This window comes from Pelecanus crispus, chromosome 10 (assembly GCF_030463565.1).
Source record: "Pelecanus crispus isolate bPelCri1 chromosome 10, bPelCri1.pri, whole genome shotgun sequence".
Classification (NCBI taxonomy): domain Eukaryota; kingdom Metazoa; phylum Chordata; class Aves; order Pelecaniformes; family Pelecanidae; genus Pelecanus; species Pelecanus crispus.
Genome location: NC_134652.1, coordinates 16,143,534 through 16,158,161, shown reverse-complemented (window position 1 = coordinate 16,158,161; position 14,628 = coordinate 16,143,534). Strand labels below are relative to the sequence as shown.

The 14,628-nt window shown below is 50.4% G+C and overlaps 2 protein-coding genes across 5 annotated transcripts in view; one reads left to right on the top strand and one right to left on the bottom strand.

The window, feature by feature from the left end:
• The window catches only part of OGA (O-GlcNAcase), a 457,590-nt gene that overhangs the window by 191,731 nt on the left and 251,231 nt on the right, over window positions 1-14,628 (top strand). The gene's annotated exons all lie outside the window — the stretch shown is intronic.
• Window positions 12,090-14,628, bottom strand: part of BTRC (beta-transducin repeat containing E3 ubiquitin protein ligase) — a 118,192-nt gene continuing 115,653 nt past the window's right edge. For all 4 annotated transcript variants that reach the window (XM_075717349.1, XM_075717347.1, XM_075717346.1 and 1 more), the window contains 2 exons: window positions 13,530-13,723; window positions 12,090-12,497 (listed from right to left, as the gene is read on the bottom strand). In XM_075717349.1, the coding sequence (XP_075573464.1) occupies window positions 13,562-13,723 (162 nt within the window). In that variant the 3' untranslated portion in view covers window positions 12,090-12,497; window positions 13,530-13,561. The remainder of the gene's footprint in view (window positions 12,498-13,529; window positions 13,724-14,628) is intronic.

The following is a 14,628-nucleotide window of genomic DNA, read 5'->3' as shown; positions in this document are numbered from 1 at the left end:
AGAGGCATTCAGGGCACCCTCCAGCCACAGGGGCACCCCGGGGTGCTGCACCCGGCCATCTCCCCCGGAGCAATAAGCATCCCACGGCCCCACAGCGACAGGGCTGAGGCGGGGTGCGGGGTGAGCCTGCATCCCCCGGGAGCAGCCCCGTGTCCCAGCACCCAGAGCCCGGCCCTTCCCGCAGCCCCCCCAGCACGGTAGCCGGATCCGTAGCACCCAGCAGCTCCCGGCTCACGCACAGCAAATCCCCGCTAATCCCACCAGGAATCCCGAGCTGGGAAAGGGGGGGATGTCAGGCCAGGGGCTGGGGGGGCACGGGACGCCGTGGGGCAGACGGGGAGCGGGGAGGGGGCAGCCCCCCCCCAGCCCGCAGGGAGCTCACCCCAGTGATGTCCCCGCCGGGCTGCGGGGTCCCTTTCCCGACCGTCGGGGCGAGGCTGCAGCTGGAGCGGGCGGAGGGCGGAGGAGGGTGGGGGGAAGAAGGCAGCCCCGGTCCGGCGGCCTGGCTCGTGTCTCCCATTTTTAGATGCAAGAAGGAGGGGGAGAGGGAAGGGGAGGGAAGGCAGGGCAGGGCAGGGCAGGCAGCCTGGGTGCCCCCGGGGCTCAGTGGAGGCGCCTGAGCGGCCGGAGGAGGAGTCCGGGGGCCTCCCCCCGTCGCCGGGGGCAGGGGCAGAGGCAGGCCGGCACCTCGGGGCTGCCCAGCCCGCTGAGGGGCTATGGCCAGGCCTGGGGACAGCTGGACTACCGATGTGATGCTCTGCCACCGCTGAGAGCCCCCGCATGTCCCCTCCAAACAGGGGTGGCCCCGGGGAGCGTAAGCAGGGCAGCATCCCTGCATCACCCCCGAGGCTGGGGGCGAGGGGGTGGCCCCACACCACCCAACACCCCCTGCACCCCCCGGCCCCTCTCCCACCCTGCCAGACGTGTGGGGCAGATGTGCCCCATCCTCTGCCACTCGGGTAGGAGGGCTGGCACCCACACGGCCATGGCGCAGGGCAGCTGCCTTCCCCGGACACGGAGGGGCACAGCCCCCAGCCCCAGAGAGGAGAGACTCAGCTCACGGCGGCTCAGAGGAATCCAATTTTGCTGCGGCCAGGAGCTGCCTCCCCTGCTGCTAATGAAGTGCCTTTAATTAGCAGACTAATAGCAAGCTCTTAATTTGCCAAACAGCCAGTTGAAAGGATGGGGACCCCACTAAGCCACGGCTGGCAACATCAGCTCCAAGGCCTTAAAAGGGACAAGCCCCGGCTGGCTGGCCCCACCTCGGGAGGGGTCCCACGGGGACGGGGGCAGAGGAGCAGGGCTGGGAGAGCCCCGTGGGCACGGGCACCTCCGGGCCTGCCGTGCCCAACCCCAGCCGGGCTGTCTCGGGTGAGGGAGAGCCAGGGCGCCTCGTCCTCCCACGCAGGATGCTCCAGCTCCTGTCTCCTCCCTCCACATGAGCCTCCGGCTCTCCCCAAAAGCACCGTGCCCTCTCCCCCCACCAGGAGCCCTTCCGTGCCTGCCGGTGTTCAGCTTTTCCCAGGGCAGGCACCTGCTCAAGAGCTCCTCTGTCTTGCTCAGACTCGGTTTCTCCATGTCTCAATTGGGGCATCGCCTTTACCTTTGTGCGGGTGTGCTGGGCGGCTGCAGAGACCTCAGTGACAGGGCCACGGTGCAGGGAGACCTGCAGGGAGCCACGGTCCTCCAGGGGATGGTCCTGTTTCATTCCCAGAGCAGCAGGATGAAGATCCATTTATCAGATGTGCCCATGGTGAGATGACCTGGCAGGAGGAGGACATGCAGCCTGCGGGTACCAGCCATGCCCAAAGCACTTGCAGTGCTGTGGCGCAGCCCTAAACACCCCCAGGACTCACCCGAAGCCCTGTGCTAAGACAAAGCAAAGCAGCAAACCCTCAGGACAGTACAATAAGCCAGGTCACGCTGTGTCCCGCAGCTATGTTCCCACTCTGGTCATCCAGGTACATAGCTTGACTATGGGACCAGCACCTGGAGGGTTAAATGTGCCCAGTCCAGCGGTGTCTGCCACAGGGAGAGGAGGAAGCAGCAGCAGCCATCTCTCCCCCATCCTGAGCCATCCCAGCAAGTACCCACCTAAAAACCCTCCTGGAGCTTCCCAGCCCCTCTGCACTGAAGCCCTTACCTGTCCAGTGCTTGGCCGCAGCCACAGCCCCCTCCCGCCACACAGCCTGATGCCGGGACCAAGCAGGGACATCCTCAGGATGCTGCTCCTAGCCAGGGGGGTGGCCTCTGCCGTGATTTAGGGGGTAAATCTGGGTTACTGCCACCGGTTCCCAACAGTGGTTTGGATGCCGGGAGCAGAGGTTTAGCAGCAGATGTACAGGTGAGAAACATGTGCTGGGGGAGGAAGGGAGAAGAGGAGGAGGAGGAGGAAAGCCTGGGGTGCTAATTAAGGGTCACCAGGGAGCTGGGTTAATTGAAGACACTCCTGTGACCTGACCTGGTGACAGTGGCATGCGGTAAGATGGAGACAAGTGCCAGCAAGAAACACCCGCTGCTCTGTGCTGCCAGGGAGCTCGTCCCTGCAATTTACAGGCATCCCCATTCCTCCCCTGCCTCCGTTCAAGGACCCCCCAGCTAAAACATCCCCCTTGGCTGGGAAAGCAGCTGTAAGCCCACAAACCACCCTCATCCTCTCCCGCTGTCACTCCCAGGAGCTCCCATCCCGCTCTTGCCTCGCTGCTGGCCTGGTCCCCACATGCAGCACTGGGGCTGTCCCTGGCTCAGGACGCTCATGCACCTCCTCTCCTTGAGGCATTGCACACACAGTGCCTGGGGCACGCAAAAAAACTCAGGAGGACCTGGAGAGGCAGAGCAGCAAGAAGAGCCGGTCCCAGCACGCATCCTGCACAGTGACAGCATTTGCCAAGGCCAGGAGGATGGAGGTGCTGTTGGGAGCCCCATGCTCTCCTGAGGGCTTCCTCTGGGCTGACGGCATGGTGCTGTGCAGGGTCCCAGCAGAACCCAGCTGCCCATGGTGTGGGAAGAGGCAGGATTCATCCTGCCCCGAGGAGCTTGTGTGGAGGGGGTGGACAGAGCCAGCCCTGCTGCAATGGCAGAGCACATGGTGTTGCCTGCCTCCCTGCCCAGCTCCCCAAGGCCAGGCACTGGCAGCCACGAACCAGCCATGTGGGACCCCACACCAAAGACATAAAACACTCGCAAAAAAATGGTATGAGGATTTCTGCAGGACTGGGAAATGTGGCAGTGGGGAAGACTGAGTGGGAGGGTCCATCCCCTTTTCCAAGACGAGATGGAAATCCCTCGGAGAGGACATGGTCTTCAGTGCTGCCTCTTGGTGTTTGTGCAGCACCATCTAGTCCAAACTAGAACAAAATCCACAAGGAAGCAATAAGCAGCTCAAATAAACATAGGCAAGAAGATGCATTGCTTAGTACCCACCGACCCCTTTCCCTGTGCTGGAGAAGAGGGAACTCGGCAGCACGGGCGCAGCAGGCAGAGCCGCTCACAGACATCTCTGCAGCTTGAAAGGTCAGAGCAGTTTGCCGGCGCTGCCCTTTCGGAGTTGACACTGCAGAAACAGAGATGGTCCGGCAGCCTCCCCGCCTCGCTGCCCCCTTGGACGAGAAGCCTTCTTTGATCTGCCTTTGTAAATGTCAGCAGGGTGCTTTTGGCATGGGACAGGGAGTTTTGGACACATCAGCTGTGTGATGTTAACCAGGGGCTTCAGTTCCTGCAAACCACAGCAGCCTCCAGAAGAAAATCAGCAGTGTCCCTAGTGAAAGCACGGTTCAGGCTGCTGTCTCTGCCTTGTTGCACCGGAACGCCCATCTGACTCTGTTCTCCAGCTGTGGGAAGGCTACTTTTACCTGTACAGGTGAGACCTTTTCAAGCCCAGGTTTTCCTGGTCATATTCCTTATACAACTTCAGTGGTCCCTGGCAGATCAGCCCCACAGCTCAGCTACCTCCCTGCTGGTTTGGAGATTCCTAGCTGCTCCTACCAGCCAGGTGCACATCAGCAAAGCATTTTGGAGACAAAGCTCAGGATGGGAAGACAACAACGATGAGAAACAAAGAGTATCACTTGGGGATATAACGAATCTGAGCTCTTAGGGCAAAGCAAAGTGGCTGGTGTATCACACACATGCACTGCTGGGAGCTTGCTAGAAGGGCATCACCTCCCTGTCCATCAGACATCCTCAGCCATACTGCCGAGGAAGGATCAGCCAGCAAAGGGGGCAGGCTGAGACCTCAGATGGCTGCAGCCCATTATATTGGATTCGCATGGGATAGTTAGCACAAGCAGGATCTTATTTTCCTCTGCTAGTCTTCTCCTCCAGCAGCGCAGGTACTTTCCTCCTGGGACAGTGTCCTGGGCGGTGTGTGCATTGGCTGTGAAGCAGCTTGAGCACTTGGAAAAGAGAAATTGTCTGCAGGCACAGCTGTACAGACAGAGCACCAGGCTCTCAAGCCCAGGAATAGCATCTTACCCTGCCACACACGGCCTTTGAACAACGGGCCCGGACATTGCCGGAGCCAGGCGCAGCCCATACCCCAGGGGCTGCTAGGGCAGCGGGACAGCTCGCCCGCAGAAATGAATGGCAGCACTAGAGCACATCTATTCGCTCAGGGCTTTTGTTTCCCCCGCCACGCTGCCACCTCCAAGAGCTCGCCATCCTAGCCATCGTAACCCTCTGCAAGCTGACACAGCACCACCCAACCGCTGAATTAATCCTAAACATTTTTTTCTAAGAATTACATTCATTCTAGCCTAGCGGGTCTAAATTGGCCAATTTCCCCTTTCCAAAAACTAGCCTACTGTACTATTTAAAGCATGTATATAATATAATATAATATAATATAATATAATAAAAAACCCCACAACAGAAGATTTAATTTTAAAGCTGTAGGTTGATCAAATGCTGTTAATTTGAAGCTATGGTAAACATTACTTTCCTCCTTCATTTGAAGTGGAAATAAGGCACACATTTTTAAACAGAAAGGGTAATTAACCACTGAATCTATTTAAGATAAGCTGTCTGGTGTTCATTCTTTTCCAGTGGAAATTTACAATTGAGATTGCTTTTCTTTCTCAAAGACTCTCTTTAGTACTTGAGTTTTTGGATGCGATGCCAGAATTCCTGAGAGAAGTTTTCCAGCCTGTGCCCTGCAGCACAGCACTGCCCCAGTCCTAGAAAACTGGAATAAATACTCTGATCCTCATCTTTAAACAGCAAGGACAAGGAGGAGAAGGACTAGCTAAGGAACAACTAGAAATAACCCACAAGGAGAACCTGTTTCATAGAACTGGGTAGTATGTGTGTTGTTTGGGTACACACAGAGACCCAGGACTGTGAGTACGAAAGGTAAGGGGTCTCATTTGTGTGTGCTGGCAGTCACAGGTTGTTTAATTCAAGCTGCATTCTGCGTTACAGACTGACCCAAAACGATGGATGAAGCCTGTCACTGCAATTCTTCTTCCAAATCTATTATCCGATGGGAGGAAAGAGCAGGGAGGGAACTGAAAAGGTTGAAGTGGTGTAAATATATTTATACATAAAACCCCAAACCTTTGCCAAACAAAGCACACAGCTGCTGGGAACCCTGTCACAAGGAGAGATGGGGATTGGAAGAGACAGGAATCCTGCTCCCAGCGCTTCAGAAAAGCAGGAGCCTTCGCAATCTCCAGTCCCCCGCTGGCTCCCAAGAATGGAGCCAGCAGGGAGAGAGACAGCGGGAGCACAGGGTTTGTTTGTTTTCTGACCACCCTAGGAGTCAGGATCTTAAAAACTGCGGTGGCCTTTGTTTTAAAAGGGGCTGTTAAGTAAAACGGAAAGATCCAAGGCTGCTATCCGAGGAGCGTTTTTAAGATAAAGGTATTCTGAGGGCAAGGGTGCTTGCATTAAAATTTGGGCGAGCCGTAAACATGACAGCATCCCCAGCCATGGAGCTGCGTGGTGGTGCTGCGATATGTCAATTACTCACTCATTATTGAACAGCAGGATTCTGATTAGCTTATAAAACAAATTTGTGCTTCTCCTACCAGGAACTTGCAACAGTACCCAGAAAAACACAAAGTCTTTATAGCTTCTCCCCCCCACTTTTTTAATGGGCAGGATGGCTCCGGCTCTTCTGTGTCAGTCACATCCATTCTCTGGCTTACAGGGCGGACTCATTTGCCCCAGCCAGAGGCCATCAGCTATGAATGGAGAGTTTGTTAATTAAAAAGTATGCTGTGGTTTTAGGAATAGGTGTCTCTTCCAACTGCCAGAGCAGTCTTTTATGCTGCATTCATCAATGAGCGGCAGCTCTGAAGCGGGACTGGCTGCCGCAGACTCCGTGTGTCCTGTGAAGCTGCACCTACCCAGGCCTTGGGGCAAAGCTGTCCACCTTACGGCCACAGGAGGTCCAGGTGTTCGCGCTGCAAATGTCATGTACCGTGCACGTGTAGCAGAAGTGTGACTCACACACATGGGGCTTGAGGAAGATACAGGCTTGACATTTTGACAGTGTCCTTCACCCCAAAAGGAAAACAGGAGAGGTTCACAGCTTAATCTTTGTATTTGTATTTAAGTTATTTTCTGAACAGTTAAAAAAAAAAAACAAAACAAACCACACTGTTACCATGATCCTAGCTCAAGTGAACATTAGTACATTAACTACACATCACCGTAACATAATCACAAAATTCAAAGCACTCATTACTTAAGAATCCAGATAACAAATATAGCAGAGTAACAAACAGAAAACTCTGGAGAAACCATGTTCTTTCTCACCTCTCCCACTTCCACACCCACTTTGGCCTGAGCAGGCAGGAATAATGCAGCATAGGCTGGTCTGGCAGGCATGCAGCTCTCCTAAAGGTAGTGATGTAAAATGACTGGGAGAAACGGGATCTGTCACACTTTGCTGAGGTCCACATTATTTTTCTGCCATGCTAAAACTGTGGCTAGGCTGAGCCCTGCAATGCCTCGCACGATAAAGACAAAGTAGCTGAAAGCAAAGTTTTACGCTCAAAAGCAGGTCCAGATTTTCACATTGAATTGCCAAAAAATTCTCACAGCTAGCTCCTTGTAAAAGCCACTGCAAATAGCCTGGGACAGGCTGGCCTGCCTTCCTCCTGCACATGGAGCTTTGCTCAGATGTAAACCAGTGCTCAAGAGCCAGCAGATTAAAACACTTTGCCTGTAAAGGCAACAAATTGTTATTCATCATACAGCCATGAGCAGAGCTGCTCTGTGCTGAAGACTGGTATTTCATACTGATTTTCTGGCCACAGCTGTACTTGGCTCCTGCTTGAGCAGAAATCAGGGTATCTTTTAGGATGATAGAATATTTATTAAAGAAAGGGACCTATTTAGGAGTTGGCTACAATATCTAAAGAGCTTGTTGTACATCAGCATCCCTGTGATTTTGAGAATATCAGTTTAACATCACTAAGGATTAACCAATGTTGCCAGCTGCCATGGGATATCCGCTGGACAACTAATGTGGAAGCCCAGTGGTCTTTGGGCACAAGCACAAAGTCATGGGAAAAGTTTTCTGACAGGACAAAAGATGAGTTATTCCGGCAGCATGCCAAGGCTCACCCTGGGAGAGATGCTTTGGGAATTTGCCAGTAGTTTGGCTACACCTCATTTGAAAAAAAAATTGGGGTGAGGGGGAAAGGAGGGGAAGCCAAATGCTCAGCCTCAGCAGGGTAGCTGCTCCTCTCAGCCCACTGCTGGGGTTGTGGAGAAGGAACACACCCAAGGGACCTGCTGCTTCTGTGAGTCTCTGAATTAAAAGTGAGGACAGAAAGACTGTGGCCCCCTCATGCCAGTCAATCCAGTAGAGATTTACCAGCAGGAGGACGGAGGGATTTCATATGGAGACCTCCTTTGGGGACAGCTGGGTCACGTGCTGTTCCCCCCTCCTTCTGGGAAGCTGCTGCTTATTGCTTCGGGGGGAACAACAGTAGGGCAAGGCTCAGCACGTCAGATGCATCATGCATGCCACTTGGAGACCCTGGCAAAGTTCATTCTTCTCTTGGCAAGTGTAGTTTAGACCATCCCTTTCTCCTCATGCCCCCAGCACAACCTAAAAGGGGCATTAACTGACAAGTTCAATAGTTGGAGGCCTTACTTGATTACCTCCTCATGACTCTTGATGTTCTCATAGAAAACCTCTGTTCTTCTGAGTCAACTACACAAGCTAAGACATCTATTTTCAGCATTGTCCCCGCTTCTGTAGAGATCCATCTCCATCCCCGCACCCCCTCCCAGCTTCCAACCACTTGGGCTGTCCCCTCCTTTTCCTCCCACGATTCAGAACAAGCCTGCAGTAGGAAGGCTGGCTGCTCCTTCCCATCCACTTCTCTAGCTAGGAAGAGCTGCTAGTATTTGTGATTTATCAAACACAAATATTGCGCTCCCCCCCCAGGCGAATTTAGGAATCATCAGCCACAAAAGGCAGGTCTAAAATGGTGTTAAAGGAAGCTAACAAAGTTAGGCTAAGAGCCCAACCTGGACATGCGCTTCCCATCAGAGCTGGGATGCCAAAAAACTCAGAACCAAGCCTGGAGCTCTGCTCAGACTGAGAAAGGAACATGTGGCAGGGGCAGGAAACATACCTGGGAGTGGAGAAATGCACATGATACTTTCCAGCTTTTTCAGTGTTCAAAAAAAATTAAGAAAAAGAAAAAAGGATCCTTTGGAGCAGGAGCAGGTGGCGGGTAGATAGAGCATGGTGGTCCGAGTCAGCTTCCAGTTTAGAAACAAGTGTAAAGCATTTCAATGCTTCCGATGATCACAGACTTCTCAACTTGTCACCTGAATCCTTCCATTCTAACAGCGGATGTGTCTGTCCCTGAACGTTAACAGGGAGCCGAGGGAGCTGCTCCAGGAGACAGCCGCAGAAGTTTTCTCGCTGCAAATTCCTTCATGCCATTTTCTATTTGCATATTTTAAAGCAAGCTGTATTCCTCTGAGGATGAGAAATATTTGCAGCAAAACTGTGCCCTATTGCAAAGGAGTCACAAGCAGGAGACGGTGTGGCCATAATGGATTGTCCTGCTCTGAATGTCCCACACCTCCAATACTTTCCATCCCATAGTCCAAGGGGGAAGGCTAGTGTGAGCTTCCTACTTGTGGGAGAAGTGCCAATCTCTACGCAGCAGAGGTATTTAATTTCATTTCAAAGCAATGTGCAACACTTAAAGCCCACAGACACTTCCAGCCCTTTTTTATCTCCTTTCAGCAGACACGTTCTAGTTCTTTTCATTATAAACTCTGCAATTACTCCAACCTGGCTGAGGGATTATCCATCCAGTTCATGCTGAAACCTCTCTCTCACATGCACTCTTGCACACTCACACACACACGCACACATATCCTACGGGGGGGACGTTTGAAAAAGCCACTTTCTGCTGACATTGGGAGATCTACTTACCAGATTGCTCCTCCCTGGGTGCACAACAAACACCACCAAATGTCAGGCTGTGGCAGTTTCAAGTTCAAGTTAGATCAGTTAACTTCAGTTTCCTTCTTAGCTATCAGAAAATCTGTACAATTCAGGGAGTGGGGTAGGAATCCTCACCCTTCTGCGGTTCTGTATGAAGTACCTAGACACAGTCCCTTCTTGAGGGCAAGACATCATTCTTACCATGTGCCAAAAACGGATTTCAGCTGTTGCTCACTAACTGTACCTTAAACAGCTCTATGTAGCAGAGTTCAAACTATGGTACCACTTGAGGACCCAACACTGCTTAGAAGTTACAGAATAGCAGCATGGAGCAGCAGGGCTATGACAACCAAGGACAATCTGCAATGATGGTGTCTCTGTGTTTGGCCAGCCAGTCTTCCGGTTCTCCCAAATTCTCTCAACTAGCAAAATAAAATGCATCCTTGCAGGTATTGCCCACAAAGATGTAATTACAATATTAGGAAGTTCTGCAGCCTTCAGAAGCTGGAGTAATAGATCATTGTTTTCTACAATAACCTAAATGTAAAAGACAGAGGATGGCCAAACTGAGGAAAATAACTACTAATTCTGCAGCCAAGGTCATATAAACCCCTGCTGATAGGTAACCATGCTGCAGACCTTGTAATAACTGAACTTAGAGGAACAGTGTTCAAATTACATTAAGAATAAGACTCAGAACTTCAACTCAGCAAAGCCTGGGATGTAAACTTTGATTCTCTCTGCTCCTGTCCCACTTTGGCTTTGGGACTGCAGTATGCCTGATATGTAGAGCTGCCTGAAATCCAAACTAGCCTTCTTAGACTTAAAAGTAGTGCCAAAATTACTTGCAGATGAACTTACCATTGTGACTCAGAACTTCTATGACTCTGCAAAGGTTACCTGTCAGTGTTACCTGAACAGAGTTGAGTTGTTAACCTGTTTGACTCTTTTACAGTAATAGTTCAAACAGAAAACAGGAGTGTCACCACATGCTTTGAGATGCTCTTTAGAACCGATGTAGTCTCTAGGCTCAATGAAAAATACAGGGAGCTGACTGCTCAACACTGCTGCCCACGTGCTTCTGGAACTGCACTAGGTACTCCCCAAGCACCAGCTTTCCCTTCCTCCATAACTCAATCACCTTCTTGTCTGTCTTAGCTGTCACCAAAATGATTTAAGCCCTCTGGACTGCTCTTTGGGGACTCTTGGCCCAGCTCCTTGCAAAATTTCCTTGGTGGAAAAAGCACATCCCAAGCAATTAGAAACAATGCAACTGCTTCCCCAGCAAAGTGAAGTTGATGAGAGTAGCTTAAAAAAAAATTCCCATCTGCCAGGTTCCAAGTTTAGAGGGTTTTAACAAAGCCTGTTTAAAACCCCTCCAGCCCAGAGACGAAGGGCCCGATTTCCTACTGTAGGATTGGAGCAACTCCCCACTAAGGCAGTGGGGGTTATTCAAGACCTACAGTGGAATATCTGGGCCCAAACCTGGAATGGCCAGGGACTGCTTTACAGTCTTTCCTGATCCAAATGCAGGCCTGCTGCAATTCCTTCCAGTTCTGTAAAAACAGCTGTTTTCCCCCAGACCTCTCTGTCTAGTTCAGAGACATGCAGAATTGTTTCTCATGTACCTCCTCCTCAGGGCTATTTTGATCTTCTAAACAAGGCTATTTGCAAAAGCCTCAGCTAGAAAGCAAAGATCCAGCTCAGCTATCAGCAAAGGGACCAATCAGCCTGTGTCCCTAAACCACAATGCAGTATGCATGTAGGTTAGAGAAGCACACCAAAGGCTCTCCCCCTGAAGGCTTTCTAGCAAGGCCAGCCCCAGAAATGCTGCAGAACTGGCCTGGAGCCACTGCTAACTGTACTGACTGTACTCAGGGCCATACTCGTTTTACCCATCTGCCATCACCATGGGACTTTGCCCCACTGATGCTCATGTGAGCAAATTCTTATTGTCATGGCCAGAGTGTTTGTGTAGTGTCTCCACTCTAGGGTGGCTCAGTCTTGAGAGCTCCACAAGGTTTTTAGCAGCTCTCTCTTCCAGCAGCCAGCTACAGCCTCTCTGAGGGGAGAAGGAATGGAAAGAAAGGAGCGATGTCCAGCTTTTCTCCTTACCCCAGCCTCGAACTTCCTCCAATTTACAGAATGATTCGTAAGCCATCAGCAACACACTGTCTTCAGGGAGAACAGCAGGAAGAAGATGGTACAAGACAATCCCTTTGCTAGTGAAATATTGCCCTGCGCCAATGTTTCAGCGGCGGCCAGGGTGGACGGGATCTCAGCCCCAGTCCATCATGCTTGGGACTTTGGCAGAAGAGAGTTTAACTTTTCATTGACTAGCATTCCCCAGCCAAGCAGATGTTAAGGGAGACTACAATACACATCCAGCTTCCAAAGGGTTAGCAGAGCAGGCAGGAGAGGAAAGAGATGGATTTGGCTCATAATAGTCAAATTTCAAGGGTCCTCTCCACAAAAAATAGGTCTGCAGTCAGAACAGCCAAAAGCCGCAGGGAAGTTGGGATGGGAGGGGCATGCTGGTCTGGCTGTTAGAAGTGTTTCTGTTGCTCTTCAGAGCTGAATGCTTTTTCAAAGGCCTAGCAATGGATATTATTTCAGTCTGAGAGTAGCAGCCTCCTTCCCACCCACCCTCCCACCTACCCTGAAATGACTCTCTCAGCAGGGTGCACTGTGGCTATAAGTCTTCTGCTTAACAGCAAAGCAACACATTCTGGCAACATCTTAAATATATTCATAGGACATCTGTGACTGGGTTTGGAGGGGAACCAAACAGGGAACAGGGAAGAGGAGTGAATGGGAAGAGGGGGACAAGGGACAAAAGGGGTGGGAAAGTTTAAAAATGTTAACTGTTCATGAAAGATAAAAGTCATCTTCTGATATAGCAGCACTTTAGCAGTCAGCCGCGCTGAGTAGACCCTGTCTGAGATCAACCGCATGCCAACTTTGTTCCAGAAACAAGTCTGAGAGCCTCTCTCTTCAGCAAGTATTGGTTACGTGGATAGTTCTTTTGTCCTGGCATTGGCAGATAATTTAAATACTGCAGCTTACATGAGTCCTGGGAACAAAAAACAAAACAAACCAAACAAACCCATTCATACTAAACCTTTTAATGATTTAAAAGAACATCTAATTGACCAGAGTGTTTGAGAAAATCAAGATAGCTGATCTGACAGCTCTAGAGCATCACTGTATATTTACCAATCAAACAAGATACAGGATGTGCCCCATGACAGAGCATTTTCATGGGAAAATGTCACTATGGACACCCCCCTGGCAGAAGCCTGTCAGCTCTTCTGCCATTTTTCTCAAGCTACTAACAGTAACGGTGCATGTACCCATCAAAGTGGTCAATCATGCTATCCCACCCCACTCATATACATCAACATCAAATCCACTCTACAACTGACCCAAATATATGAAACATTATGTCTTCCCCACACTGTTGGCCAAGACAAAAGGGTAAGGTGACGAGCAAGCCAGCCAGGCTCTGACATGAACAATTTAACACCCATGCTGTGCTAGAGAGAATGAGGGCTAGGCCCTATCAGTAAATGATTTTGCACATTGATGCATCTCGATTTAATTTGCCTGGGCTTGTGCCTCAGTGTCTCCTCCCCTAGCCAAACTGTTCTCTTGAATCAGCTTGCTGCAGAGCGAGGAGAATGGTCACCACTTCAGAGGGAGGGAATAAAGCTGACGCTTCTTGGCAAAACCCTCCTGCCTGGTGACAACTGCCCAGGGTCAGGCCATCTGCATCCCCTTGTTAGGCAGCAGCTGCTCTACTCACTCTGCAGAAACCCTCTTCCTTCTGGACAGCAGTGATAGCTGATTTAATTATTGATGATGATGGACAGAGGAGGAGGAGTTCTTCAGGGCAACTCACAGGCACCACATGCCACAAATCCTAAAATAAAGTCTCTAATCTAAGGTATGAAAACCATTCCTGTCCTTTTACAGGACACTGTAATTACTGTCCAACCAAGATGAGAAATATCGATAGACCCAGCTAGTTATTCAAGCAGCATGCTTGTACTACATCCAGTGTCACCTTGGAGCCTCTTTTTTATTTTTAATTTTTTTTTTTTACCTGTGCGAGTGTGAGGTACAGTGTAGTGTTATTTATCTTGAGATGTAGGTGTACGTTCTGGATGGGGAACGAGTGGATTCTGCTTGTGCAGCTGGGTCATTCAGAAAATCCCAGATGAGGATGGTGTCATCATGTGAGCTGCTGACGATCTGGAACTCATCAAACTGAAGTCGAAAGACTCTTCCAGAATGCTCCTAAATGCAAGTGGGAGACACAGCATGTTACTTCACAAACTTGCTGTCAGCTGGGATGGAGCGGGGAAGATGAACTTGAGCTTCGATTCTAGTGTTACATTAATTTCTCAGTAAACCTCACACGACACACTGCGTATCACCACTACATAGTGTAAATTAAGCTCTCTTTCAGTGAAAAGGGTTTGCCATATCTGAGTACTTGGCTCGCAGGAAGTTTACATTACAGCTATCCCACTACTCCTTAAATCCCAATATTGGACACGCACTGTGCAGAACAAACCAAGCTCCCTCCACCACACAATTCAGTCTGGCAAGGCTGACAGGAGCACTGTCTTCCTCGTTCCATGGTGAAACTCTTTCCCAAAATCACAGCATTCCCAGATGCAGTAGGTTATGGGGGCAGAGATGAGAACTTTGCATTCAAGACTTGGCACCATTGCCACTGCTGAAGAGGAAAGAGCTTAATACTGGAAGACACTAAGGAGCCTGTTGTAAAGTCCAGTAACACGGTAATAATTCCTCTTAAGCAGTTCTAAAAATATGAACTAGAAAGGGCATTCTTTACAGGCAGTTTGCATTCTGCTCTGAGGCTGAGTGGAAATGGCATGACGATTTGGCAAGAGTTCAGACTGTAATTAACAGGAGGTAACGGCAAGATCCTGGATATCACAGAGCAAATCCACTATGCTTTCCCTTTTGTGTTGCCTACTTTTTCTTGGTGCTTACACTGCTGCAAGAGCAGTGGCCTCCTCAGTCAGAAGGGAACAGAAACCATGCAAGTAGAATGAGCCCCATCTCCTCTATTAATACATATTTCTCTTTAGTGCTCATATGTCATAAGGGGCCTAGGGTCAGCAAAAAAACATGCTTTAAATATTGTAGTACTGAAAACACAGGTTTCTCAA